The sequence below is a fragment of the Calliopsis andreniformis genome, chromosome 4, assembly GCF_051401765.1.
Source record: "Calliopsis andreniformis isolate RMS-2024a chromosome 4, iyCalAndr_principal, whole genome shotgun sequence".
Taxonomy (NCBI): Eukaryota; Metazoa; Arthropoda; class Insecta; order Hymenoptera; family Andrenidae; genus Calliopsis; species Calliopsis andreniformis.
Genome location: NC_135065.1, coordinates 1,336,424 through 1,362,522, shown reverse-complemented (window position 1 = coordinate 1,362,522; position 26,099 = coordinate 1,336,424). Strand labels below are relative to the sequence as shown.

At 31.6% G+C, this 26,099-nt stretch overlaps 4 protein-coding genes across 6 annotated transcripts in view; 2 read left to right on the top strand and 2 right to left on the bottom strand.

Annotated features, from left to right (window-relative positions):
• Centrocortin (cerebellar degeneration-related protein 2-like) overlaps positions 1-17,627 on the top strand; it is a 92,522-nt gene extending 74,895 nt beyond the window's left edge. Inside the window, exons 1-7 of one of the 2 annotated variants that reach the window (XM_076377366.1) lie at positions 1,907-2,330; positions 4,410-4,522; positions 4,617-4,765; positions 9,415-9,598; positions 9,904-10,193; positions 11,585-11,729; positions 15,723-17,627. In XM_076377366.1, the coding sequence (XP_076233481.1) occupies positions 2,225-2,330; positions 4,410-4,522; positions 4,617-4,765; positions 9,415-9,598; positions 9,904-10,193; positions 11,585-11,729; positions 15,723-16,976 (2,241 nt within the window). In that variant the 5' untranslated portion in view covers positions 1,907-2,224 and the 3' untranslated portion in view covers positions 16,977-17,627. Of the gene's footprint in view, positions 1-1,906; positions 2,331-4,409; positions 4,523-4,616; positions 4,766-9,414; positions 9,599-9,903; positions 10,194-11,584; positions 11,730-15,722 lie in introns of those variants that run through there. The other variant, XM_076377367.1, reaches the window with a different exon arrangement.
• A 189-nt stretch (positions 17,628-17,816) lies between these two features.
• LOC143178612 (uncharacterized) lies at positions 17,817-21,191 on the bottom strand. Its single transcript, XM_076377368.1, has 7 exons — positions 21,080-21,191; positions 20,091-20,509; positions 19,789-20,012; positions 19,665-19,720; positions 19,220-19,439; positions 18,396-18,604; positions 17,817-18,263 (listed from the first exon to the last, which is right to left on the bottom strand). The coding sequence occupies exons 1-7, from the start codon at positions 21,154-21,156 to the stop codon at positions 18,185-18,187; spliced, it is 1,284 nt and encodes a 427-aa protein (XP_076233483.1). The 5' UTR covers positions 21,157-21,191; the 3' UTR covers positions 17,817-18,184.
• Positions 21,192-21,939: 748 nt separating this feature from the next.
• On the bottom strand, positions 21,940-23,006 carry LOC143178485 (alpha-ketoglutarate-dependent dioxygenase alkB homolog 7, mitochondrial). Its single transcript, XM_076377194.1, has 4 exons — positions 22,682-23,006; positions 22,436-22,609; positions 22,236-22,363; positions 21,940-22,158 (listed from the first exon to the last, which is right to left on the bottom strand). Exons 1-4 carry the CDS (start codon positions 22,931-22,933, stop codon positions 22,029-22,031), a joined length of 684 nt encoding a protein of 227 aa, XP_076233309.1. The 5' UTR covers positions 22,934-23,006; the 3' UTR covers positions 21,940-22,028.
• Positions 23,007-23,180: 174 nt separating this feature from the next.
• Slv (sugar transporter SWEET1) lies at positions 23,181-25,947 on the top strand. 2 transcript variants are annotated; one of them, XM_076377196.1, is made up of 5 exons: positions 23,674-23,721; positions 23,986-24,063; positions 24,183-24,270; positions 25,247-25,529; positions 25,608-25,947. In XM_076377196.1, the coding sequence occupies exons 3-5, from the start codon at positions 24,206-24,208 to the stop codon at positions 25,821-25,823; spliced, it is 564 nt and encodes a 187-aa protein (XP_076233311.1). In that variant the 5' UTR covers positions 23,674-23,721; positions 23,986-24,063; positions 24,183-24,205; the 3' UTR covers positions 25,824-25,947. The 2 variants fall into 2 exon arrangements, with proteins under 2 accessions (XP_076233310.1, XP_076233311.1); XM_076377195.1 differs by lacking the exon at positions 24,183-24,270 and having other exon boundaries at positions 23,181-23,721.
• The last annotated feature ends 152 nt before the right edge of the window (positions 25,948-26,099 follow it).

Below are 26,099 nucleotides of genomic sequence, written 5' to 3'. Positions count from 1 at the left end.
TGCATTTTGTTTTTGTTAAATCTTCTGAACCTTTCCAAAACTAAATTTTGTTTGATTATACACAATTTTTTTTATGAGTTATTAAGTATCTAATAGAAGCCTGAATAACTGTCATATGAAATTTAATAGCACTGTGTGATTTAGTTTAGTATTTACTATTCAAGAACCAATAGTGTATGTACTCAACTCCATGAAAAACAAGTATAATAATGCCTTCTGTCAATTAAAATGTAATATCGCGTTTACATAGCACTAAGCATCAAAGGGTAACACTAAAACGGAACAAAGTGAGTGGTAAGCGCTTAGTTTTGGCCAGGCTTGCATTAAATTTATATACCCTCACTGAAATTTGTTTTAATTATTACACTTAAATTTCAATGATCCAGCCCCACTATTCGTGATCTCGAGATCACTGTAACTCAAACCCATTGAAGCCTGTCCGAATTCGAGCTTTTCTCTGGAACAAAATTTTGAGCTACCGTGCGAAAATTATACTACGAACCCCAAACTCTAGTGAAATTTGTAATTATAGGTATGTATCGTAGCATACTTCATAATCTAAGAATCTAAGGAAAAGTATCCTAAGTGCTTACAACCTAGATTCTTTGCAAAACAAACACACTAATCGCGAACATACACAGAAATACCTCTTGACATGTTCCATAGATAATTGTTTACATATTGCGAGGTTTCCATGCACTCAGAATCAGATCGTTTACTTCCGAATCAAGCAATAAATCGTTACCTAGTCATAGATTGGACACGTATACGCGAGAAGAAAGTGGTTCCCTTCACCCAAAACTGATTATCCAGCCAGGAAAAGCAACGGATCCGAGCAATCGCGTGAATTTCAAATTGAAAAAAATTACCTTCGTCGGGTTGACTGTCTCCTATGTACATTTCAATAGATTCCAGTATTGAAATAGCGCTGTACCGTTACTGTATGCATGTGTGCTCGCAAACATCCTTTTCCTACGTTTGCATTCCGCTTTACATTGCAAATTGAAATGCAAATAATAATGGAAAGTCGGCAGGTATAACGGGCGTCGATTTTGCCATATATCTACCATAATACAAACAGCAGCTAAAGGCTCAGCCAAATTTTGACTGAGTTATTTAATATATGCAAAAGGTATGAAAACTACAGATAACAGAAGTGATAGAGCCTCGTAATACTTTCACGTGAAAGCATAGGAACCGATATATTCAATATAAATTTCATAAATTGAATGACTTTCTCAGAAGTCGCGAGATAGTTCTTTAAATAAGCATAACGGAAAAGAGCTAAAGTACAGTATTACCAAGAGACATGATATAAAAAATTTAAGTATTTTCTCAACTTTAATACGTCTATTTTGAAAGCCATCAAAACCCAGAAGAAGGCAATTTCCTTGAAATCGTGACCAGACCAGTGAATGGATCAATCAACTCGTTTATAACGCGTCAACAGCTGATAATTTGCAGCCGAAACTCCGAAAACCGTAAACACGCGAAGAAGCGACAGGTTGCAGCGAAGGTTCCCATGCAGGAAAACACATGCTCGAAATAAAAGTGGTAGAAGTGGGCCAGGTTTTGCACGTGCATTAAGGTTTACCCTGCAGAAACAGATATACGTATGCGTTTACGGAATGGGAAGAAGGGAAAGGAAGAAGAGGTGGCCGATCGGAGTGAGAGTACCTGAGGGAGGCAATATTTAAGGAAAGGTGCTCACCACCGTCGGAAGGGAATTACGCTTAAGTGAAAGAGGAGAGGTATTTTGCGGGAGAAACAGAGAGCTGAGTGGGGAAGGGTAGGGGAAGGGAGAGAACGGAGGAATGCGTAGTGGGTGGGAGGGAAGAACGGGAAGAGGGGGAGGTTGAGTTACCACTCGATGGGCATTCGACGTTTGGGCTTGCACACGTTCTACGGCTACCTACCGATTCACAGAAGACCGGCTACCTTTGGTGGAACCGGTTGTGGTCGATAACCCAGTCTCTCCGCGTGGAACAGCTCTGCGCGGATCATATCACCTGGATGGACGCCCTCGATGGCAACCGAAATTCACCTCGCGAAGATTGAGCACCTTGCAGCGGAGCAATTGTCGGGAGCTGCGTTGGAATCGTTTTCGTGTCAGGAAATTCGCGTTGGATAATTGGAGTGACAGGAGTTGAAAGTGGAAAGTGAAGTGGAGAAACGACGAAGAAACGGAATTTGGAGTGAACGGGTGAATTCCGGGGTGGAGAGGATGAACGGGCCTAGCGTGGATGTCGTCTGGGATCCACAGACACAGATGAGTTCGCTGGATTGCTGGGATTACTCCATCGAGCTCTCTTGCCTTCAAGGTCCAGAAGGTACGACACCTTCGATATAATAATTCGAAATGGAAAGCTTGTTGACACGACTCGTTCACTTCGATTAAGTGAATTGCAAGATGACGTTTGTGTAATCAGTTAACACGATGATGCATTTGAGAGATATGATACGTGTACCTGTAAACAGGTGATCTGTGATACGAGAGCATTGTTTTACTTCTAAAAATTCAATAGTTGTGGAAGTCATTTATTGGTCTTCATATTTCTGTTTTAAATGTCAGTGATCGTTTTGTCAAGGACAATGTTATAAAAAACATTTTATAGTAAAAGTGAAATAGTTTTAGATATTCTAAGTAGAGTGCCACGTATTCAAATAAGCTTTATTATGTAAAAATTTCATTAAATTCTTTCTTGTACGTTATGCATGTTTAAAATCTTAACCGTAAATACTTATTTTTTAAAATTGAGTCATTCCTTTGAAAACTAAATTTGAAATTGTATAAAATATGCATGGAACTAATAACACAAACAATAGTTGTATAATATACATTAGAGGGACTATTTAGATAAACTATTCTTGGATTTTGGAACAGAGGACAATACTGATTAAAATTATTTAAATTTCCAATCTACATAAAAATTAAACACCTGTAAAATACCTAAACCTATTTTTCACCGAAAACTTATTTTTGGCATATATTAAGATCGTTTACTAAAATGATTCATAATACCCATGGTTCGAATTTTGACAACATACTTGAATATCATATTCAAGGTCGCGAGTCTTGTATACATATCTTGTATCATTGTGACATAATGTGATGGTACCTCATTGTCATTTCGTACTGAAACGAGTTGGAAAACGTTACGGCGAAGAATGTCGGGAGAAAATGATAGTTCAGTCGTTTGCTTACCACGAAGGTCCTTGGCTCTAGCTGGAACACGGTTGTTCCTCGACTGTGGGTTCGCTGGAGGTCGTCAGTTTCAGAACGGGGGAGTGTTACGAACCAGAGCGTTCACCATCGAGTTCAGCTACTCGGAACATGTATTTTCTCACAATTTTGATTCGCAATCGTTTTCAAGTTGGGCGAAGACTAACTCGATCTTTAGCACGCGATGCCTTCGTCATCACTAACGAGAAAATATATTAACCATAGATCGAATCGCGGTAGGTCCAGTCATAATTAAAGCAAAGGCAAATCAACGAGTCGATCTTCACACGCACACATCCTTTGTAGTTTTGCTAGAAGTGAAACCAAGATGCACAGCGGCTGATTCACACGTTGGTTTTTGCCACTCCAACTTTAAGTGGATTATTAGGATTTTTTCAAAAATTATAAAGTCAGATTGCATCTTCCTCGTAATCATTTAAACAGACTCTGAATTAACTAGTAGTGAATTAAGGAAACAATTTTGTGAATGGTATAATTAAAAGATTTAATGAAATCATTAGTATTTGAGTGTTGATAACCAATCATCTTAAAACAAAATAAATGAACATATTTGGAGACTGAATTAATAATGAATCTTTAAATCTGATTGTTTGCACAATTAATTAAATAATTAAAACTAATTATCAGTATGAAACAAGCGACAAGTAAATTTGAAGATACAAAAGTTCAAATTACGAAAATTATTTTTTTATCGAAATAGTTTTTTTTTATAAATAGTTTAATCCTTTCGTAGCCGAATGATTTTTTTTGAGCAAGTTTTATTCCTACAATATATATATATATTTTCTTTTTGTTTGTTAACTAGGATTCCAATGTTATTCTAGATGCGATAATAGAAAAAAATAAATAGTACATAGTACATATGCCCCATTTAGTTTATAATTCAAAAAGTAAAATATATCTGTTTAGTTTATAATTCAAAAAGTGAAATATATATTTCCGTCATAGAACGGAAATTACCTATAAATTTTTATTCCCGTTCTTAAAGGATGAAATAATTCGCAAAATCGATATAGTACGATACATAAGTTACAGCAATTGTAAAAACTTCTGATCTTTTTGAAATTACTCACGTTTATTAGCAAAATTTATCAAAAAATAAGCCGAAAATAAAAATCAAGCCAAATAAGATGAGAACACCCAATTAATTGATAACTTATTTTAGATTTGCAGTTAGCGGCAGAACTCGGTAAAACACTCCTGGAGCGGAATAAAGAGCTGGAAAATATCATTAAACTCCACCAATCTACCGTCGAAGAACAGGCACAAGAAATAGAGGTAATTGATAGATAATTATATTTTAAAATGTTTGTCAGCCACAATGGCCAGTGATTATTTGCGTATACCTACTGGAACGTGATTTCTTTTACAGTATATGAAAAAACAAACTGCTGCCCTGAGGGAAGTGAACGATTCACGACTAAAAATTTACGAGCAACTCGAAGTCAGCATCCAGGATTTGGAACGAGCGAATCACCGTCTTGTTATAGAGAATACTAGTGACAAAAAACTCATTAAAAGGTATGAAAACTAGCTATTTCAGTGTTTTACTAACACTTGTTCTTTCTAAAGTTCTTTTACGTTAATTATTTATCATACTCTATTAATTCTATAAGCGTTAACAATCATTAAGAAGGAACATATTTTTTATATGTTGAATTTTCATAGTGGTTGCAAAAAAGGTAGCAAAGAGTAAGTTGCATTTACAGCTGCAATATTATATATCTGCAATAATTAGGCAAGGAATGAATTTTTCTGCATTATATTATATTTATAATTTTTCTCTTTGTGTAAAAAACGAAATCATAAAATTATTAAATGAGAAAAACTTATTAAACTTAAATTTTCTAAAAAAAAAAAAGTATTAAAATAAACCTTCTTTCTAATATCTTTGCACACTGAATTGATATGTATGTATTAATATCAAGTATGTTCTTTAATGCTTTTTAATGTACGAAGTAATGTACCTATTGAGAACACTCAATAATATAGTAAATATAGGTTCAGAAAACTACATAAAACGAAAACGAAGATTTCATAATCAAAATGGTATTGGCATACTTGCGATTTGTTTAGAAAAGAGGCAGGTACATAATTTTAAATTATGAAAATGCATAATACAGAAGGAGTGTTTACTATTCTCTGTGCATAGCTTTGGTATTAATTATTCCTTGTAATAGATTCGGCATTGATTCTACAATTTCCGGAAAAATTTTCGACCATTCTTTGATTAATGCTTTTTTAAAATCATTTTTATTTCTTATTTTTCTTTCCAAAATCTCTAATAATAAGTGTAATAGGTGTTCCGTGGGGTTAATGTTTAAAGATTGCGATGGTATCAGACCTGTACAGAGTTGCTTGAATGCATTGTGTAGTAATTAATCTTATGAATATTTTTTTTAGGCCAACAGTTTCAAATTGTTGTCTTATTAGAAGCATAAGGTTTTACTTACATCTAATTTAATTGCATTTTGAAATAAATACAATATAGGTACAATATAGGTACAATATAGGTTCTACATACTTAAACGATGAAAAAAGTTCATATGAACATATGCCCGCTAATACTTAGTTTTTTAGTTATAGGTACACTGTTTTTTGTTACCTAAAATACCCGCTCAAATCCTGTAAAAAATAAGAAAAACTAAACACTTTTGAAGGATAGGTTCTAGACGCAAAGATAATGAAAAAATTTCAAATGCACAAATGCTCGAAAACGTATAATAATTGAGTTACATGCTATTTTATATTACATAAAAGCTAGTCCATTGTTTGCCTGCACGGTGTGCTATCCTCTTTAAAGTCCTACTAGACTCAGGAATATTCCAGCCTCTTGAATGAGTGACACACAGTGATAGGGCATAAAGAAAGTATCACGTCGTATACAATATAAAATAGCATATAACTAAAAAACTAAGTGTTTGCAGACATGTATGCACATGAACTTTTTTCATTGTCTTCGTGTCTCGACAATACCCTCCAAAAATATACCACATGTTTAGAAGCACTCTCTACACATATGTACGTGCCTAAATATAGATATATACAAATGACACAACGTAATATAATATATTACACATATACACGGTTTTAAGTAATTTTTACGAGAAATAGTATTACGTTGAAATTTGAAATACTCCTTTTGAATATTATCATCTAATCTTTATAATACCATAAGTGGTGTATTCTTAATCCAATTAATTTATTTGAATAAAGGATTTGACTTTTTTGAAAAGTAATAGTCATACTTGCTTTGTGGACGAAAATTTCGAGCACACTATATTATACGTAATTGAAGTAAAAGGTGTAATGTATTACTCATTAGAATAAACATTTCTTATTACGTCATACCATAATGGAATAGCAAAAGGAGTTAGGATGGTTATGCAAATTTGTGATATGATCTCTATTATACGATCGACTTTGATGTTTTAATTTTAATGATCTTTGGTTTCCCGTTACATATATTTTTTCATGAAACTATTTGCTCTATATTTGTGGTCTAATGTAATTAATCATATACAGCATACAATAATAATTTCAAATTAGCTACCGCCATTTTAACTATTAATCGGCATCATTTCAGTTTAAAAATTATGAAAATTGAAATAGTTACACAATCTATAATTATTCTATTATGGGTTTCAAATCAGAATGTCAGCCAATACAAATATTTCATTAATTAAATAACACCATGTCAAGTTGCTAGTAAATCGAATGACTGGTTTTTGAGATATTATGGATGCTAGTTGAAGACATTCCATATTGAGAAAAATGCGTTTAAAATAACTGCATGGGCACGCCGATTTCGTCTTACACGTCGCTATCTTTGAAGACTATTGTAACACTGCTAGTTTTTCAAATTTGTTTATGATGTTTTAGGATTACATTTTTTTAGATAAAAAACTGTAAAAAAAGTACAAGAAAAAATTTACAATTTTTGCCCATTAGGCTTAGGAAGATTCTTAAATTTACGCTGATGTTTACGATCAATACACGAGTGTGTAGATTCCTATCATGTTCTTTGACTTTTTTAAGAATTGCTTTAGCAGCATTGGTGGTTTAATAATTATACTGATTGTGAGTAAGTTCTTACAGTCTTCATATGACATTGTGATCATTTTTTTGACTTTCCTTTTATTATTCAGTACCTAAATCATTTATTTAATTTACTCTATTAGAAATGTCTTCTTTTGAATACTTTTCTCTGTCAGCCCCAACACTTCGCTCTGCTTCAGTATTATGTACTTTTCTTGCTAGATATGGAGCTGATAGAAGCATTTCAAATCCTCTTCAGACATTTTTTTTAAACATCAACAGTTACGTCAATGCATATGCAGTATTTACATAAACATGTTCAACAGTGGGTTACTACCCAAATAGCACACGACATCTTGAAGACGTCTATTTTATGTTCATTTTATGCCTGAACGTTTTACGACATAATTTAGACGTCTTAAAAACATCCATGCGTGTACATCTTAAAGACTTGCAAAGTTTACGTCTATAAAACGTCTTAAAGGCAGACTACATGGACGTCCTAAAGACTTACGCTTTTGGACGTCTTAACAACGTCTAATTTTTGTCTGAACGTCTTATATACGTAATTTGGACGTCCTTAAAACGTCTTATAAATGTTTCTTAAGACGTCCTAAAGACATACTGATTTGTAACATCGGACGTCTCAGAGACGTCTTTTGGACATTTTTAGGACTTTACTGGATGTTTTTAAGACGTTTTTAAGATGTCTCTGTGCTATTTGGGAATGTTCTGCAAATGTTCTACACATGCCTTCCGAACGTCTTATGTTACAAAATAAAATGTTTTTAATACGTATCCAGTACGAATACCAGTACATCTTAACACATTGGATGCTAGGTCGATACAGGTATCGAGTAGAAGACAGAAACTTGTAATAAATAAAAGATGTACGATCCCAAATAGCACAGAGACATCATAAAAACGTCTTAAAAACATCCAGTAAAGTTCTAAAAATGTCCAAAGGACGTCTCTGAGACGTCCGATGTTACAAATCAGTATGTCTTTAGGACGTGTTAAGAAACGTTTATAAGACGTTTTAAGGACGTCCAAGTTACGTATATAAGACGTTCAGACAAAAATTAGACGTTTTTAAGACGTCCAAAAGCATAAGTCTTTAGAACGTCCATGTAGTGTGTCTTTGAGACGTTTTATAGACGTAAACTTTGCAAGTCTTTAAGATGTACGCTCTTGGATGTTTTTAAGACGTCTAAACTATGTCGTGAGACGTTCAGGCATAAAATGAACATAAAATAGACGTCTTCAAGACGTCGTGTGCTATCTGGGATATGTCTCCTAGATATCTAAAAACAATAATTTCAGCGCTTTTAAGATACCTACCTGATTCGTCTTAAAGACGTAAATTTCAAACGTTTTTAAGACATCCATGTAGTATGTCTTTAAGGTGTCTTAAGGACGTAAATTTCAGACGTTTTTAAGACATCCATGTAGTATGTCTTTAAAATATCTTATGGACGTAAATTTCGGAAGTCCATAAGACGTACACTGTCGGATATTTTCAGACATAAAATGGACGTCTTCAAGACGTTGTGTGCTCTCTGGAAGGATGACAAAAAAAGGATTTATAACTTTTAGGGTAAGTAGTACTCGCCAAATGGAGTAAGTAGGTCCTAATAAACATGAATCGAGAACTAACATTTTCAAAGTTATAAATAATTTTTTATTTCCGTTCAAGTGAGTGACTTGTTCCTTTCAAAAGCTATCATACCATGTGCAAACAATGAAGTATCTGTGTATCCATTCTATCCTATCATATTCCTGTCATAACACAGGATTATCTAATAAGATAATATCATAATAATGAGATGTGTCGCTAGAGAAATGTTAGTTACACGTCTTAGTTAACGGTACAGTAGCTGTTAAAGTGAACAAGTCACCCACTTAAACGGAAACAAAATGCTGTTTATAACTTTGAAAATATTAGTTTTCGACTCATGTTTATTAGAAACACTCTGTTTCATTTGGCGAATCTTGTCTAGCCTACAAGTTATAAACAAATTTTTTATCACCCTGTAGACACGGAATAACTGATTAATGATCATCACAAATTAAAACAATTAGGACAATGCATAAATGTTATTTAACAAACTCTTTTTTCTATTCGTCAACAGTCAGTGTTTAACAATTGAAAACTTGGAAGCTCGATGTGAAGAACTTCAGAAGAAAATCGACGAAATAAATGAAGAACATGAAAATCTACTTCGGCAACAAGCTGCAAACCAGTCGACGAACACCGCACAAACACAGACCGCTTTATGGAAAGCATCGGTCACGCAAGGTGGCAGCATACTAGAGGTAAAGTACAATCAAATTCACTTTCAGTGGTTATTCCGTTAGTCTTTTAACTTTAAATCGTATATCATGGCCTCTTCGTAAAATTTGAAATTCTATTGCGGAGTTTTTACTTATTTCGCGATACAAGTTCTGTAAAAAGATTCAAAACTTCACCAAGTCTAGAATACTCAAAAGAAACTATAATTAGTTCATAACATTGAAATTGTAAATGAAAAAAATGATGTAAGTTGATTCGTAAAACTGAGTTACATTGCCTGATATTTTTGGAACTGTTAATTTTAAGAATGTTGTGAAAAAATTTTTAGAACGCTGCCCCACTTGGCCAAAAGTCTTTTCAAGAAGCGGGTGCTGATGGGAATGTTCGACAGATAACAACACTAGAAAATGAAGAAGAAGTTACTGAATTGTTAAGGCAGTTGCAGGAGGCTCGAAATCAAAGGTCCAGGGAACAAAAGAAAGTGACGGAACTTAGTCAGCAATTGACTTCCCTATTGCAGGAAAACAATGCTTTAGAAGAGCAGCTAAATATTTGGCGTAGTAAGGCACAAGACGTAAAAAATCTTCAAGACGAAATAAATGCACTCGAAGAAGTGAGGTATGTACAACCTGAAGTACTACTTTAGAACATTTTTATAAATTTAGCACTGTATTTGTTAAAGGGGGACACGACCCTGACGTATCAAAAAATAGGTAATGTTTGGGAATTTTTTTCATAAGTAATTACTGAATGAAAAGTGTAGTCATCTTTAGAAAATATAAATGTAAGTTCCAATCTTATTTTTTAATTTTTTAAAAGTAAAAATGGTAGAAAATGATGTTGTTGCTTGCTGTTCCCGAAATTCCTGCAAGTAGAACATTGATTACTGATCATCACAGTTGACAAGAACTAGAACGTCTGAAATAAAAAAACTTTTGTTCATTCATAAATTAGAATCTATTACCTAAAATGTAGCGTACAAGTTTTCAAAAATTTTAATAATTGTGGAAATAGTAGCATTTTCAAAGAAGAACAATGATTTTCTAACTTTAATCATGTATAAAAAATCAACTAATTCAGAAATCAAAAAAATTGGTGCGCTACGTTGTAAATAATAGTTTCTAGTTTATGAATCAACAAAAGCTCTTTATTTCAGACCTCCCAGTTCTTGTCTAGTGCGACGACCAACAATCGATGTTCTACCGTAAAGAATACCGATCAATTCCGACATTTTATAATATTCTTACTTTTAAACAGTTAAAAATAAAACTGATACCTACATTTGTATTGTTCCTTAAGGATGAAACTTTTTCTCCGCTAATTTTTCTACCTCTGAAATGATTTCTAAAAACATTGCTTATTTTTTGACGCTCCAGAGTGGTGTTCCGCCTTGAAGTATACAGAGTGTTCGACAACAGATGTAAAAAATTTGAAGAAGCGATTCTGCATGTCCAAATATGACGAAAATTAAGAATGACAAAATTGCGTTTGAGATTTCGTTTCAGAGTTATTAATTGTTGCAAAAATGTCTAAACTTCGCATGAATATCTGACTAGCCTGACTTAGGACTTATTCTGCGGGCAGCGTACATTAGCAGTCAGATCAGGCACAGCAAAATCAGTAAAATCAGTCCTGAGTCAGACATAATTCACACTTATTTTAAGTATTTTTGAACAATTAATAACTCTAAAACGAAGTCTGAAACATAATTTCGTGTATCTTCAATTTCGTCTTATTTCAACATGTATGATCACCCTTTACAATTTCTAACACCTGCTACCAAACAGCCTCTATTTAAGATGTGTTCAGTAATAAAAAACTCATTTTTCTTAGAGTATTTAAATTTTGAATTTTAATATAGTTATAAGATCAATTAGAGCATTGAAATTATTTTATACAACAAACTTCAATTAAAATTGATTAAACGTGAATTTTTTAAATAATTTAAACATGTATAATTGTATAGCACAAAGAAAAGGCTTCAATAATAAAAATTTGAACTTTTATAGACGAGGGCAATTATGTGGTCGATGTTTACGTGGAATGGAAACGAAAACGCACGATGAACTTGCTGTGATGTTGGAGGAGGACTACGAAGACATGTGTATAGCAGATTCCTTCGATCGTCAACACGAAATTGAGTCACTAACACAGGTAAACCATCATCTCATTAATTTTATTAAAGCTTTTTTTGTCGAACCATACAAACCTAAAAATATTTTATTTCGTTATTCTCTAATTTTGCTTCCTTGTTATGCTTGACTTTTTATTTCTGAGCGACGTTTAGCTTCGTATGTTTCGAATATCTTCAAAACAATACCATGATGAACCGATTTGTGTTCAGTGTATTTTGAAATACTCGCAAGAATTGGGTTTTACGAGTAACATACATTTTATTTGCTTTAGGGCGCATCCACAACTAAGATTAAGAAATCCGAGGCAAATAAAGAGACTAAAGAATTTCATTCTCTGTTGTGGACAACTTTCGCGTCTATATGGAAAGCACCGTCAATGATTTTGATTTTTTTTCAAACAATATGCTATATTAAAAACGAATATCTTATACCGTTATTCTTGAAACCATTTCGAATACCAATATTTATTTTGGAAAAGCTTTTACCATTGAAAGGACGCAAAAAGCTACTGTAGAATGTTCGTTATAAGTAAAAGAAGTCAAAATATTTCGCCCGTTGCATGCAGTAAAACGATAACTCTTGCATTTTATGTAATAGAATGTGCATTAACCATTTGAGTGATTCTTTTTAATCCTTTTATTTTAATTCGCGTTTTGCAACCAAAATTATGAACATTTTTAATATTAATCGAGTTGACAGCAGTTATATTAACTAATTTTCATTAAATTGTACAAAAGTTTCTTTTAAAATTCAAAACTGTTTAAATAACTTTCTGTAATTTCATGTCTATAGATTTTATGTTCAGAGTTTTTATTGCATTATTTTTTACGTTTTTTACCGAAATAACTAAAGATAATTACATTGATATTTATAAAGGCAAAGATATGTATCCACCAAACGAACACGGATAAATCTTTTAGGAATTGTTGCTTACTATTTTCTTTACGTAGTAAAGGTTCAGATATCCGCAAGGAACGATGATATCTGATAAGTGTACTCGTATCAGGATTAATTTCATTTTAATTTTTAAACTTTCATACCTTGTTTTGCAAATTAAGTAGATACCTATCTCTAAAGATATTGGAGAAATGAGAATTGAATAGTAATGAAATTTGTATATTTTATAACTCAAACGTTTAGATTGAAGCAGATTATCAAAATTTTTATCAAATTGAATTAACAGTATTAGTATCAATAATATTGATCGCGACTCCTCACGCGATAGTGCGTGATCGGTTACTTGCAAGACATTTTCATCACGCGTTATCGCGTAGTCGGCAGCGAAGATATTGTAAAAAGTGCACGAGTCTGACTCGTTATTAGCTCAAGGGGTTAACAGAGCATCAAAGTTATTTGAACCATGTATTATAAAAATGTACTTATAGCAATTGCAACAAACTGTAAAAAATTGCTCCTTTCATCATTTCGTAAAGTATACATGTTGGAATTAAAAAACTTTTATAAAAATTCATAGTTACCATATGATTCATTTAATTTAAAACAATTCATACATTTTTTATTAGTAGTAATATTACTACTCTTTTACAAAAACATGAAATACGTAGTAATATTTTATTTCTCCAACAATGAATAAGATTAAAAAATACATATAAACACTTACAAAAACACGTAACATCAAGGAAAATATTCTTATTTATTCCTTTGGTGAATACATACTTTTAGGTGCATCGTAAAGTGTTTAGTAATTTTCATTCAGTCTGTTCAAACGCAATATATTTAGGTCAACTTTAAAACTGAGCACTTACATTATTAAAATATCATAACGAATTTAATATTATAAGTTAACCATATACAAACTATGTTACGAAGACGCTTTTACACATTCATATGTTAATAACTAAGAAAATTAGGGGTTTTTAGAATTTGTAGATATTAAATATTATTGAAATGGAATGTAGAACTAATAACTAGTTTCCAAAGAATGACAAGACTGCGTTAAATGACCGAATTTTTAAATAAGTTTTATTTGTTTATATAAGTTTCGAAATAATTGTATAAAATTAAATGTAGATTGGATTTGGTGATGCTGCAGACTTTTTACAATTAAGTTCACTTTTCTGTTCAGTTTTTTCTTTTCAATGTTGTGTATTCTATGTCGAGCATGACTGAATATTATTAGTAGGTACATCTAGTCGAAGTAGCTATTAAAATTGTGTTATATAATGTAAGTGCCAGATTTATACGATCTTAAATAAAACGTTTTTTTCAACAAATATTGTTTTTTTTATTTAATATCCTATAAATCTGGCGTTTCCTTTACCTTCAATCCAATAGTCCTTGCATTCTGAATACAATTGAAATAACGCCTATGAACTTTTTTTCTTGTATCTTGTTCATGTTATAAAACTAATTTTTCAACTACCTATATATTTTATAAATATTACATCACTAGTAAAATTTAATTTTTGAAATTTAAATATGTACAATATAAAAAACCATGTTCAATCCCTTATTTAGTAGTTAATGTATGTACTTAATCATGTCTACCATGGAAACTACCCAAAGTGATAATTTCTAATTTTTATAAAACCGTGCAACCTTATAAAGTAACCAAAAGTATTCTACTCATATTTTTTGTTGGTTCTTATCCATATTTGTTCTATACCTCGAAAACTATTGAGTATAGCAAAAAAAAAAACGTGACTTAGGTAAGTAAGAATTGTGAAACAACGAATTTATAAATGCAAATAACTCTTGAAAATTTATATTTTTTAAAAAATTAACAAAAAATAACATTTTTCATAAATTTTGTAAATTTGTGTAAAGTTTGTGTACTCGTTAAATGTTGTGGACCGAAACACCATATATGAATTGTTTAGAATTTTATTAAAAAATAATTGCATTCATATGTTACCATGTTTCCTATACAATTGTCTCAGATCGAATTATTTTGGAAAAAGAATATATTTTTACATTATTATTATTATGTTACAATGTAGATTGATAAATTGCTTACTAAATAATGAAAAAAAACATAACTTAAAATGACTAATAGAATCATAGTTTCATCGCAAAGCGTGCAATGCGAATTCACGAAAAAAATTAATTAACATTGTATTAAAAACATCATAAAAAATATGTCATTCTTCGATATACTTTTTGACCAAATAAGTACCTAGTTTTAAAAACTGGTTGAACAGATTTGTACGCCTTTAATATGGATAAGAACAGATAAAAAAAATTTGTCGAATACTTTTGGCTACTGTACAAACCTGCAAAATTTCCAAAAACCGGAAATTATTACTTCGGATAATTTCCTTTTTAGTAGAATAATGCATTATGATAATTTAATTTATAATTAATAGTGAATTAAAGTGCTGTAAGGAAAAGATACATATAAAGTTACACTAAAAATAACAGTCTACAGAATTTGCAATTCCACTTTGATTGATACATCTGTGGCTGTAAGGCAAAACGACCTATGTCACATTTTCAAAAAATTTAAGTGAAAGCCTTAATTGAGATCTAGAATATACATAGAATTTATATTTGCAGAAAGAAAAAAGGCATTAAAAGACTTCTTTCACTTGAAGAGAAGGGTTCAATAAGACAAAAGTTCATAAGATAGTACAAACATATTTAACTGTAAAACAAAACGACCTACATATGTCACACTTTCAAAAAATTCGAGTAAATGCTTTATCGGTCGCTGCGGTTGACACAAATCCGCGTTAATTGTGACAGTCGTGAGGAGTGAGGAGTTCGACGCAGTAGCAAGCATGTTAATTGAGACCTAGAATATAAAATTTATATTTTCAGAAAGAAGAAACGGCGTTAAAAAATTGTTTTCACTAAATATTCAAGAATACACAAGTCCATAAGTTCATTGAAATAAAAAATTTTAAATGTTAATATTTCGAGAAAAGAACATAGTTTAGGTCATTTTGCTTTACAATCACAAATATAAATTGAATAACATCACAGTAGAACAAAAGTAATTGAATATATGGCGTAATAGTATTCTAAAAACATGCAAATACGTTGGTTACAGGATTCACAAAACAAAGAGGATTTGGTCAATCCATATAAAGTTCTCGTAGAAAAGTATCAAGCACTGCTAGAAGTTCAAAGGCGATCTGGACCTCGGCGGAAGGACAATGTACCAGCCTGTATGTCTTTGCAAGAAGAACTGGAGATGTCAGGTGAATTCAACAGTTTCCAAACTCAAACATTGGAAACAGAAATACAGCAAGAGTCGACAAAATCTGTAAATGGAAGCAGTTCACGTGCCAAAACAGAAATTTGCGGTAAGAAACCGTTTTCCGCTACCCCCACAGACTTCTCTGAAACGGAGACTTCGTCTTCCGGTTTTTCGGACGAGATGAGCAATAAGGCAACACAAACCGAAGGAAGACCTGGTTCGTTCCTTTGTTCTATCGCTGATGGAGAAGATTGCAAATTCAGCATTTACGACGATAATAGTCCCTTCGAAAGTAGATTCCAAAAAACGCCAGAATGTAGACACGTTTTCGGCGAAATACTCAGCGTTCTGAAGCGAACGACCGAAGCCAAGAGCGAACTACTAGCATTGTTGGACAATTCTACGAGTACAATTGCTTCAGAACCAGAGTCCTCCGTGATGGTTCCAGAAGACGTTCCTAGCGAAACCACAGACGATAATCAAAGCGTTATCTCATCCGTTGTATCTTCCGTTGTATCCTCCGTTGTATCCGAACCATTATGCAGAATACGAACTCCAGTTCCAACAAATGGCGTAAGTGAAGAACAAAATAACGAAGGGACTCGTGCTCCTGTTAAAAGCTCAAAGACCACAGACCATCGAAGCGTAATTCGTGGGGATTATCTGTTAATTAACGTTCATGGCTCGAAAAAGTCAAGAAGACATGGTAATAGAAAATCAACAGGCAGCGAGACGCCGGCAACACCCGATGTAATCCCAACGACCAATCCCAAATTTGTTTCTCCAAAGTCGAGCAGTGGTGGAAAGAAAAAATTCAGGCCCTTCACATCTGTTAATCAAGACGGAACTGCATGCAATGGGTACAATGGATACAACGGATACAGTTACGCGAACAGGACTAAGGAATCGCCCAACACAGGAAGAAGAGTCAACACGTATGCACGTAATAGCAATGATCAGCATCATAATAATTTCGAATACAGGGACTACACGCCAAGTACAGCATCGAAAGAGGTTGCCCGATTAAAACGTTTAGAAATGTCCTATGCGGAAGTTCTACGGTTGCCAAACAAATCCAAAGCGAGCAATCATCGTAGAAGTTAAATCATGTATTTAACACTACAACAAAGGAAAAAAGAAAGACTTTTATACGTAAGGCATAGTCAAGTGAGATTAAGTTCAAAATTGTTTAAGTTTAATGTCAAGCAAATACTTAAGCAGGGCAAGATTAAATTATTTCAGACGTAAGATTCAGTATTGGTAAGCAGTGCTAATTAAACACACTTTGTAAATATCTAAGAAAAGCGACTCTGCATAACATCTGTACTAAATCCTAAACTATTTTACATTAATTTTTTTATTATATTTTGTATCTCAATTGTATATCTTTTTTCATGTGGATGTGTGAGGGTAACGACGGTACGCAACGTTAATATATATTGTCAACCGATATACGAGACTAAAGTAAACGGGCTGAATCGTGTCGTATCTCGCAAAATTATTCTCCCCTAGAAATTGTAGTTGTAATGAAAGAATAAAATTATTTATGTGCCATTTACTACGTCGAATTACAATCATCAATAAACTCCGAATACTTCACACTTCCTTCAGTAACGTAATATTTACTCCTATAAAGACTCGGTGCATGTCATTAACAGCATGTACGGTATACTAGCTTTTATATCTCGTAATTATAAACTACAACATTGTGATCATCTTATACCAAGCAAATAAAATCTTTAACATGTTAGATTCTATCGCAGTAATATTTCATTCTTTCACCTATAGCAAACTTTAAAAAATGCTATTGAATTTCTTCAATTGTTCAATATAACGTTATAGAACTATCTAAATACTAAATAAACAATAAATGTATAACGTTATAAATATCCTGAGTAAGTGATTTATCATACATTCTTTTTTAATCTTAAGAGGCATTTATGTATTCATTATTTCTTTTTTGTAAATTTCATTAAAAACGAAATATTAGAAATTCCTAAATGCTTATTGTTTTATTTGAGTATATTAAATGTACAAGAAGCGTCTTGTCTTTCGTTTACATTTTAAATTCATTTGCTATTATATTCCACCACTTTAATTATAGAGGCATACTGTATTCCATACAAATTAAAGATAAAATAAGTGTTGTTTTATTCATACAAATTTTATCGAGAATTTTCTGTATATTTTGCTTGTATGTTATTCCCATGATTCCATCCCTATTCGTCGCTTTTATACCTTTTCAGACATTTCAAGAATAAAATTGATTATCAATATACATTTCATTTTCTGGGTAAAACTGATATATTTAATTAAGAATCATCGAATAATGCACGATGCACTGCTCCCAAGTTTGGTTGTACATAACTGGAACTAACACTTCTCCTGGATCTGTAAAAGCATATACAAAAATACTTAAACTTAACCAATATTTTATGACTATAATATAAAAAGAGATATAGAGATACAGGACATCGATATTTTTGCAAATTGAACAACAATTATATCCTTTAACATACTCACTCTGTAAGAGACCTAACAGCAGGACCTGTTGGGTTATTTTTTGGTCGTGGATTAACAAGAAGACATTTCATTGGATGGCCATCTAACTGCCTGTTATGATAAGTTTCAACAGCTTTAGTAGCATCTTTTAATGTTTTATAAATTACTTCTGCAGTACCTGGCCGTACTAATCTGGATACTAATAATTCTCCCACATCTTCAAATAATTCCTGAAATACAAGAACATTAATTTTGTTTTTTGTAGGCAATTTAGTGAGCGAAGTAAGGGTGCAAGTGGCCGAGGCATGGGCGCAAGGTCGACCTGATGAGACCGAGGTGGAGTTTATGGTGCAGACGTGACCCGTGGCGATTTTTAAGAATTATAAGAATCGCGTTTACGAAAGTTGTCAATGGACATTGACGCGCCGTAAAACTCCATCCTGCAGGCCAGATGGGGAAAACCCAGGCAGCGGCCGAGAGCTCGGGCGAGTGCACCCCATGGTATCCACGTGCCCTTACTCCGCTGACTTCTTTAGGCGGGTGGGTTTTTCCAAATATTCCGCAGATCGGACGTAGTGGGGAAAAACAACCACGCAGGATAGATTTAAGGGAGACAGCGTGTCAGCAGAGAGTCTGTCTGAGAAACGAATTGAAATAGCAACGTGTACGATCCGCGTGCTGGTCAGAAGTCCACGAGTCGGTCGCAGTCGATCGGGATTACGAACTTAAAATAAACTACTAGTGCTATATGATAACCGTTCAATTTTCCTATTAAAACCCCGCTCGTCCTCCCTACATTTTACTTAAATTAGGATTGATTCTACTCCAAAATTAAGTAACTGTACCTTAATATCTTCTTGAGTAACATTTGCTTGTAAATTTGATACTACAATTCTATAACCAGTTGATTGCGATGCCGGAGCAGAACTTGTTTTCGGCCGAGATAAAACACCCATACTTCGTGATTTACTTGGAACTGAATCTAATCTTGATTTTACACTGATATCTCTATGACTTCTTGAATCATAATACTTCGAATCTATTGAGTCCTCCGCTAATATGGTACTATAAATAATTTCTAGTTTAACATTACAAATCAATATCATATGTTGTAGTAATTAACCCTTTGTGGCCCAAGATACAATTCTAATTCTAAAATAAAATAATACAATTCTAATTCAAGTTTTTCAATGTATAAGCAGCAACATATGCTAAGAAGTTACAAAAATATGGTTTCAGTTTGTAACCACTGGACCATAAAGTGTTAAATGAACTGACAGAAGTATGTACCGTGATTTTGTGCCAAAACTCCAATCTTCTTTATATGAAGGGGAGGGAGCTTTTGTCTAAAAGTATTATACAAAAAATGAAATTCAAAAAATAAATATGATAATTTGATTAAGAAGATATTTACCATTGAAGAACGTGCAATGATTTTATAATCTCTCGGTCTTTCTCGCTCTCTATCAATATCAGGTTTATGAGAAGGTATAATTCTCGTGGCATTGCTGCTTGTAGGTTTTACCCAAGTATATGGTGATGAAGGTTTAATACTGAACACAGGAGGTGGAGGAGGTGGTGTAGGAGCATATTCATTACTTACAGTCCTTCTCAAAGGTGCTGCTTCCATCATATAATCTAATTTGAGTAAACATATATTAAATGATTTTTATGAATTTTGATTACTTAAAATTTTTGAACCAACTTATCTTATACCATCATTGTAATCCATGCTCATGTCTCCCATATAAGGATGTTCTGCAATTGGAGGTGGTCTATAACCCACTGCTCTTGTGGGCGGTGGCATGTAATTATTTGGAATATTTGGTGGTACAGCATGCTGCATGATTAGAGGCACTTTATTAGTTGATAAGGATAGCCTTCCATTACGACCTGTTTTCCGAGAAATTCCAGGCAACTGCGTATCTATCTTTTTTAATTGAGATGCACGAATTTTATCTAACTTCAATCTGGCATCGCTTTGTTTGGCAATTTCAGCAAGCTTGTCTCTTGCATCTGTAAGTTTCTCTCGATTCTTTTGTATAATTTTAAAGCGTGCATCAGTAATTACTTGTGAACCACGTCCTCTTACTGAACCATTAGCACGCGCACCCCTGTTGATTCTTTTTCTAATTCTGAGCAAATAATCATGAAGTTTCATAATTAAATTTAATAAAATTTTCATTGACTTATATATGTACAAAAATAAATGTTTACCTAGTATAATATTATAAAAAAATAATAATACGGAGTGAGGTTAAACAACAGTAAATGTCAATCACATATCATTGTTCGATGCATATACTAATTAAAACTCATACTACAAATGAAATAATAGAAGAGTGTATGGTAATAGGAATAGTCTTTAATAAAATTTGGAAAATAGCTGCAAGAAAAAATTGAATTTTAAATCGATTATGACAATACTGTGTGCTTGAATAAAAGCTTTCAATTTGATAAAAGAATTATTTTTTTTGTACTGAGTTAGTAAACAGGATAGTTAAATTCACTAGCTCAATAAAAAAAGATTTTTAAAAATCCTTATAGACAATTAGGAATTTCTACAGGTATCTGTAGACAATATCAAAGAGTAAATTTCTTCTTCAATGATTAAGGATTTCACATTTTTAAGGTTATACAGAAATCAATAACACAGTAAGCACTACAGAACTAAATTTACTACTAATTTTTTTAAATTTCCTCACCCTCCACCTTTGCTTCTCATTCCTGACGATTTTGATTTCTTAATTATGTCATCTAAACTTAGGCCCGCATCAGCCATACCGTACCAATTCGACTACTCGAAACAGACGCGAATCATGAAATCAAAATTATAAACCATTTCATGTTTTAAGGCACATCCACATGTAATAGTCGGTTATGCATTACTAAAATAAATTGTATATCAGCCTTATAGTATTGTATCTTAAGATTAAAAGTAATTTTCAGTTTAACTGTTTTGCAATTAAAATGAAGATAATTACACGTTTGATTAAATACAACAAATAAGTATGTATGCATTGCATTCTTATTTTCTTAACAGAATCTTATAGAGAGTGAGACGAATAAAAGGAATGAGTTTTGCCACAGTGTGCTACATAGGGTGTTTCGTATTAAAATGCGGCAAACATGCAATAACTTGAATTTCAATAATGCAGATAATTGCATGAAAATTACATTGTGTCATCCTGGAAAATGACTAAACATGTAAGAAGAATTTCAACTTTTGGTCTGTAATTGTATACCCATATGATTTTTTATTTTACAAATCACCTATCATCACAGAGAATTAAGTACTATCATCAACGCCTACAAGGGGGAATAACCACTTAACAAATGGAGAAGATTTCAATTCCAAAATTTAAATTTAAATTCTATAAAATATTTTAATCGTTTAAGAACATAACGTTTAAAATATTAACTCGGTTAGAATTTTTAAAATAATTTTACATCATTGAATTTTGTATTTGTTTCTAAAATTCTATGTATTTTGAAAGATGTTTTATAACATCTTTATCAGTTGGTAAACTTATTAATCTGAACCAACATATTCGTATTCATAAAATAATATTTAATTTTTATTGTTGAAAACTACTAAAATCAACAATAGTACTCATATTAAATTTATTACATCCTAATATACTTTTATAACATCTAAGTACTACGATTTGGTTGAGTTCTACATATTATCGAAATACGTCGAGTTTTCGGTATATGCCGTCCTTCAAAGTATGATTCTTCATTTTTCAAGATTTCATGATTGTAATCGTATCTGGCTGTACCACTATAAAATATTCATGAATAATAAATTCTTTAATTTTATTAAGTAGTTAAATATAGATTAGAAAAAAATTCTTATACCTCATTATATACAAAGATCTTTGTGGCAATAGAAAATCTTCTTTATGCGTTGCTTCCTTTCCAACCATTGTGAGTCTCATTACACTATCACTCAATAAACTTAAACCAGCAATAATTTCTCCACAGAACTATGAAAAAGTAAAAAAAAGTAAGAAATCAGTCTTTGTTCAAAATTAAAACTAACTAAATTAAATGCATACTCTAACGCTGTCAACGTGTGGTTTTATCCATCCTTCTGCTGCTAAATCCAATACATGTATCAATGGAAGGTGCTGCAACCCTTTAGGAAATGCTTTCTCATGAATTCTATTTATTATGTTCAAATTCCTTTCATTCCAGTTTCTCCGCTCTGTTTCTCTATAAGCATGTATTGCCTATAATGGTCAAGCAAATCAATTGTAATTAAATAACAATTCAAATGTTCTCTGAATTCTTATTATACTAACATCATCCCAGTGTGATTCTTCATATCGAAGTGTCTTCAAATAAGGCTCAATTTCTGCAATTAATGAATTCTCTTCTTCAACACTAATAAAATTTTGGAGAATGAGCATTGTATTGTGAAGTTCCGTTTTCCAATTATCAACATTTGTATCAACTTTGTTACATACAATATTCGATAGTATATAATGCCTTGAATTGATACGATTAGAAAGTCTATTCACAAAATTAGTCAAGGAACAGAATATAATTTTCATTTTGCACAAATTCCTTTAACAAGGTTAGAAATAAAAAATTTTATAATAAATCTGATAACTTAAAAATATAAAAGAGTCACTACTAATACACCGGATGGTTAGATCCGTTTTATATATGGATTTACGTATAAATGTTTATAAATAGATAAATGTAATTATGAATTTCTTTGATAACTTATAAATTACTTAGATACATGACAATTAGGTTATGATTATAATAATATAAAGGTGTAGCTGGTTTTGCACATTCTATATAGTGGATATTTTTTAATTCTTTATATTATAATTTATTAATTTGTTAAGTTATATTACATATAAATAAAAAATACTGTTGTCATTATAACGGCTTATAATTAAATAGTACTCAGTACACGTCTGATAAGATGATTAGTTTTTTATTTCAGAGGAAAAGGAAAATACGAAAATATTTTTTAATAATACATATTAACGTAAAATTTTTAAAATAGAATGATGAACTTATATGAAAACAATGAAGTGATTAGTTTTAAATTTGAGCATGTTGTCTTGTTCGTCACTTTCGATTTCCACCAGCTTCGTTTATGATTTCTGCAGTTTATATGTATATCGATCACTCCACTCGTTTTTCATCTTTCATGCTATAAAACTAGATCGGTTCCTTGCACATTCAAGGTTACAAATCCAAATCACAGATGTTGTATGGAATTGGAAGTCATATGAGCGTTTTAAATCATGATTTCAGCAGGGATTAAAGATACGTTAGCTTCGACAGCATCGATTTGTACTGTTTTACAATTTTTAGCCGGCGTGTAAGTAAAAAAACAAATTTATTCTCTAAGCACGTTCTTCACCAAAACATTTCAAAGGATAATGACTTTTAAGATACAATTAGTAAAATAGATTTTTAAGATATAATTTTGTATAGCTGATGGGTCAAATTTGAAATATACTTGTTTTAGACTAATAATAATAGATTGAAAAAATGTGTAACATGAACAATAATTGAATTTTTAAACAAAATGTCTCTTATATAAACAGAATTCATTGTTAAAAACTTTAGGATTATGTTTTAGGCTGGTTTGCAGGAAGATTATTAAAAATGGATCAACAGGAAATAGTTCTGCATTGGCATTTGTAACATGTTATACATCGTAAGTGTTTTACATTAAACACTTCTAACCTGTGTATTACAATTACAATATTTTTGTATTTTTATCTTTAATATGTTATAATATTAATTTTACAATAATTATTTGTATTCTTATTACAGTAATACATATTGTTGAAACATAAATGAAAATTCAAAAGTTACAAGCTGTAAAAAAAGGATCAAAAATCATAAAATTTATGTTCTTCAGGTACTTAAAGTTTTAATAAGGTATAACTTTATATATTCCAAGGTATCATGAAAATATAGTTCTGACAAATGTGATGGGAAAGACTGTAAATGATCATAACTTCCAAATGAATGCATAAAATGCAAAAATTCAAACATTATTTTATGAAGGAAAATTGATATTTATATAATATGTTAAAAAATATTGCCCAAATTATTAATTAATAACCATAAAATACAACAAATTAAAATAAGGTATTAGATACAAATAATATGTTTCTAGTTGTACTATAACTTACTTGTAAAACAAAATGACCTGAAGAACCTGAAGAATTATTGTCATGTTTCATCTTCCTTTTCTTTGAATGATATTCTTTCAATAAAATATTGGTTGAGGAAGTTAGCAGGCAAATATATGAAAATTTGATCTTAAGTAAAATCAAATTACCACAATAATCTTGCAGCATGTTAATAACATTCCACTAGACATTGGTCTACTTCATACCCATAAGTGTATCCAACAATTGTAAAAAGTTTGCTTTTACTTTTATGTAACAATACATATATCAAATATTTTATGAAATTAATATGTGAATTGATATATTTCCAGTAATTTATTGGTAAAGTAGTTATTTCTACTTGAAATTTGAAACCATTGCTTTCATCTAAGTGATCAGCATAATATCCTACAGCTTGTTTTATTTAATGGAGTTTGAATAAATATAAACAGAGATTGCTAATATTTAATTGTAGGAAAAATTTAAGTACTGCAACTTCAGTGAATTGAAATTGTGATCAACATGTGTTTAAGTTTTCATTTCATACTAATTCTGTTAAATGTGTTTACCATAAATAATTATATTTCATGATACCATGAAATATACATGTATAGGATAATGTCGTACTAAAATTTTAAGTGACCAAAGAACCATAAATTACATGATATTTGACCATCTCTCTTTGTAAATATAATTACTGTTTTGTATAATATGTTACAGATGTGTCTTATGGATGAGATATGGTATGCTTATAGAAGACCACTTCATATTATTAGTAAATATTTTTGGAGTAATACTTCAAGCATCATATGTTTGCATATTCATTTTATATAGTGTAAAAAAATTTAGAACTATAAAACAAATGATCGCAGCAACTTGTTTTCTTGGAGCTGTGTATTTTTATAGCTTTTACGAGGAAGACAAGACATTAGCTATAAAATATATTGGTTTTCTTAGCTGTACAGTAACAGTTTTATTTTTTGCGTCCCCTTTAGTAATGATGGTAAGTTTCTCCTAAATTTTCAGGAAAAGAAATTAAAATAATAGTTCAAAATAGATAATTACATGCAATATTTTGTAGGCACATGTAATAAGGATCAAAAGTACAGAAAGTTTACCATTTCCCATTATAGTGGCTTCTTTGGTAGTTTCTTCTCAGTGGTTTGCATATGGTTGCCTTATTAATGATCCTTTCATACAAATACCAAACTTGTTAGGCTGTGTATTATCCACGTTTCAACTTTGTTTCTTCTTAATGTACCGAAGTAACGAAACCAGCGAGAATCATTTGATATAACAACTGTTTTCAAAATATTTATTGTAAATACATAGCGTACTGAATTTTTTTACGTACTAGTATCAATAATTTAAACATCTAATTTGTACCATTCAAAAGAGAAATATATTTTTGAATCAATTGTTGTCGTTTTTTAAAAAAGAATAAAATTTGAATTCAAATTTTTTGGCGCTAAAAGTAGTTCTAAGCGTTACTATAATCCAACATTTTGATTGGCTCCTAAGATACCTACAAAAATTCCCTATCACACTAATAAGTAAATCAGTTCACATAATG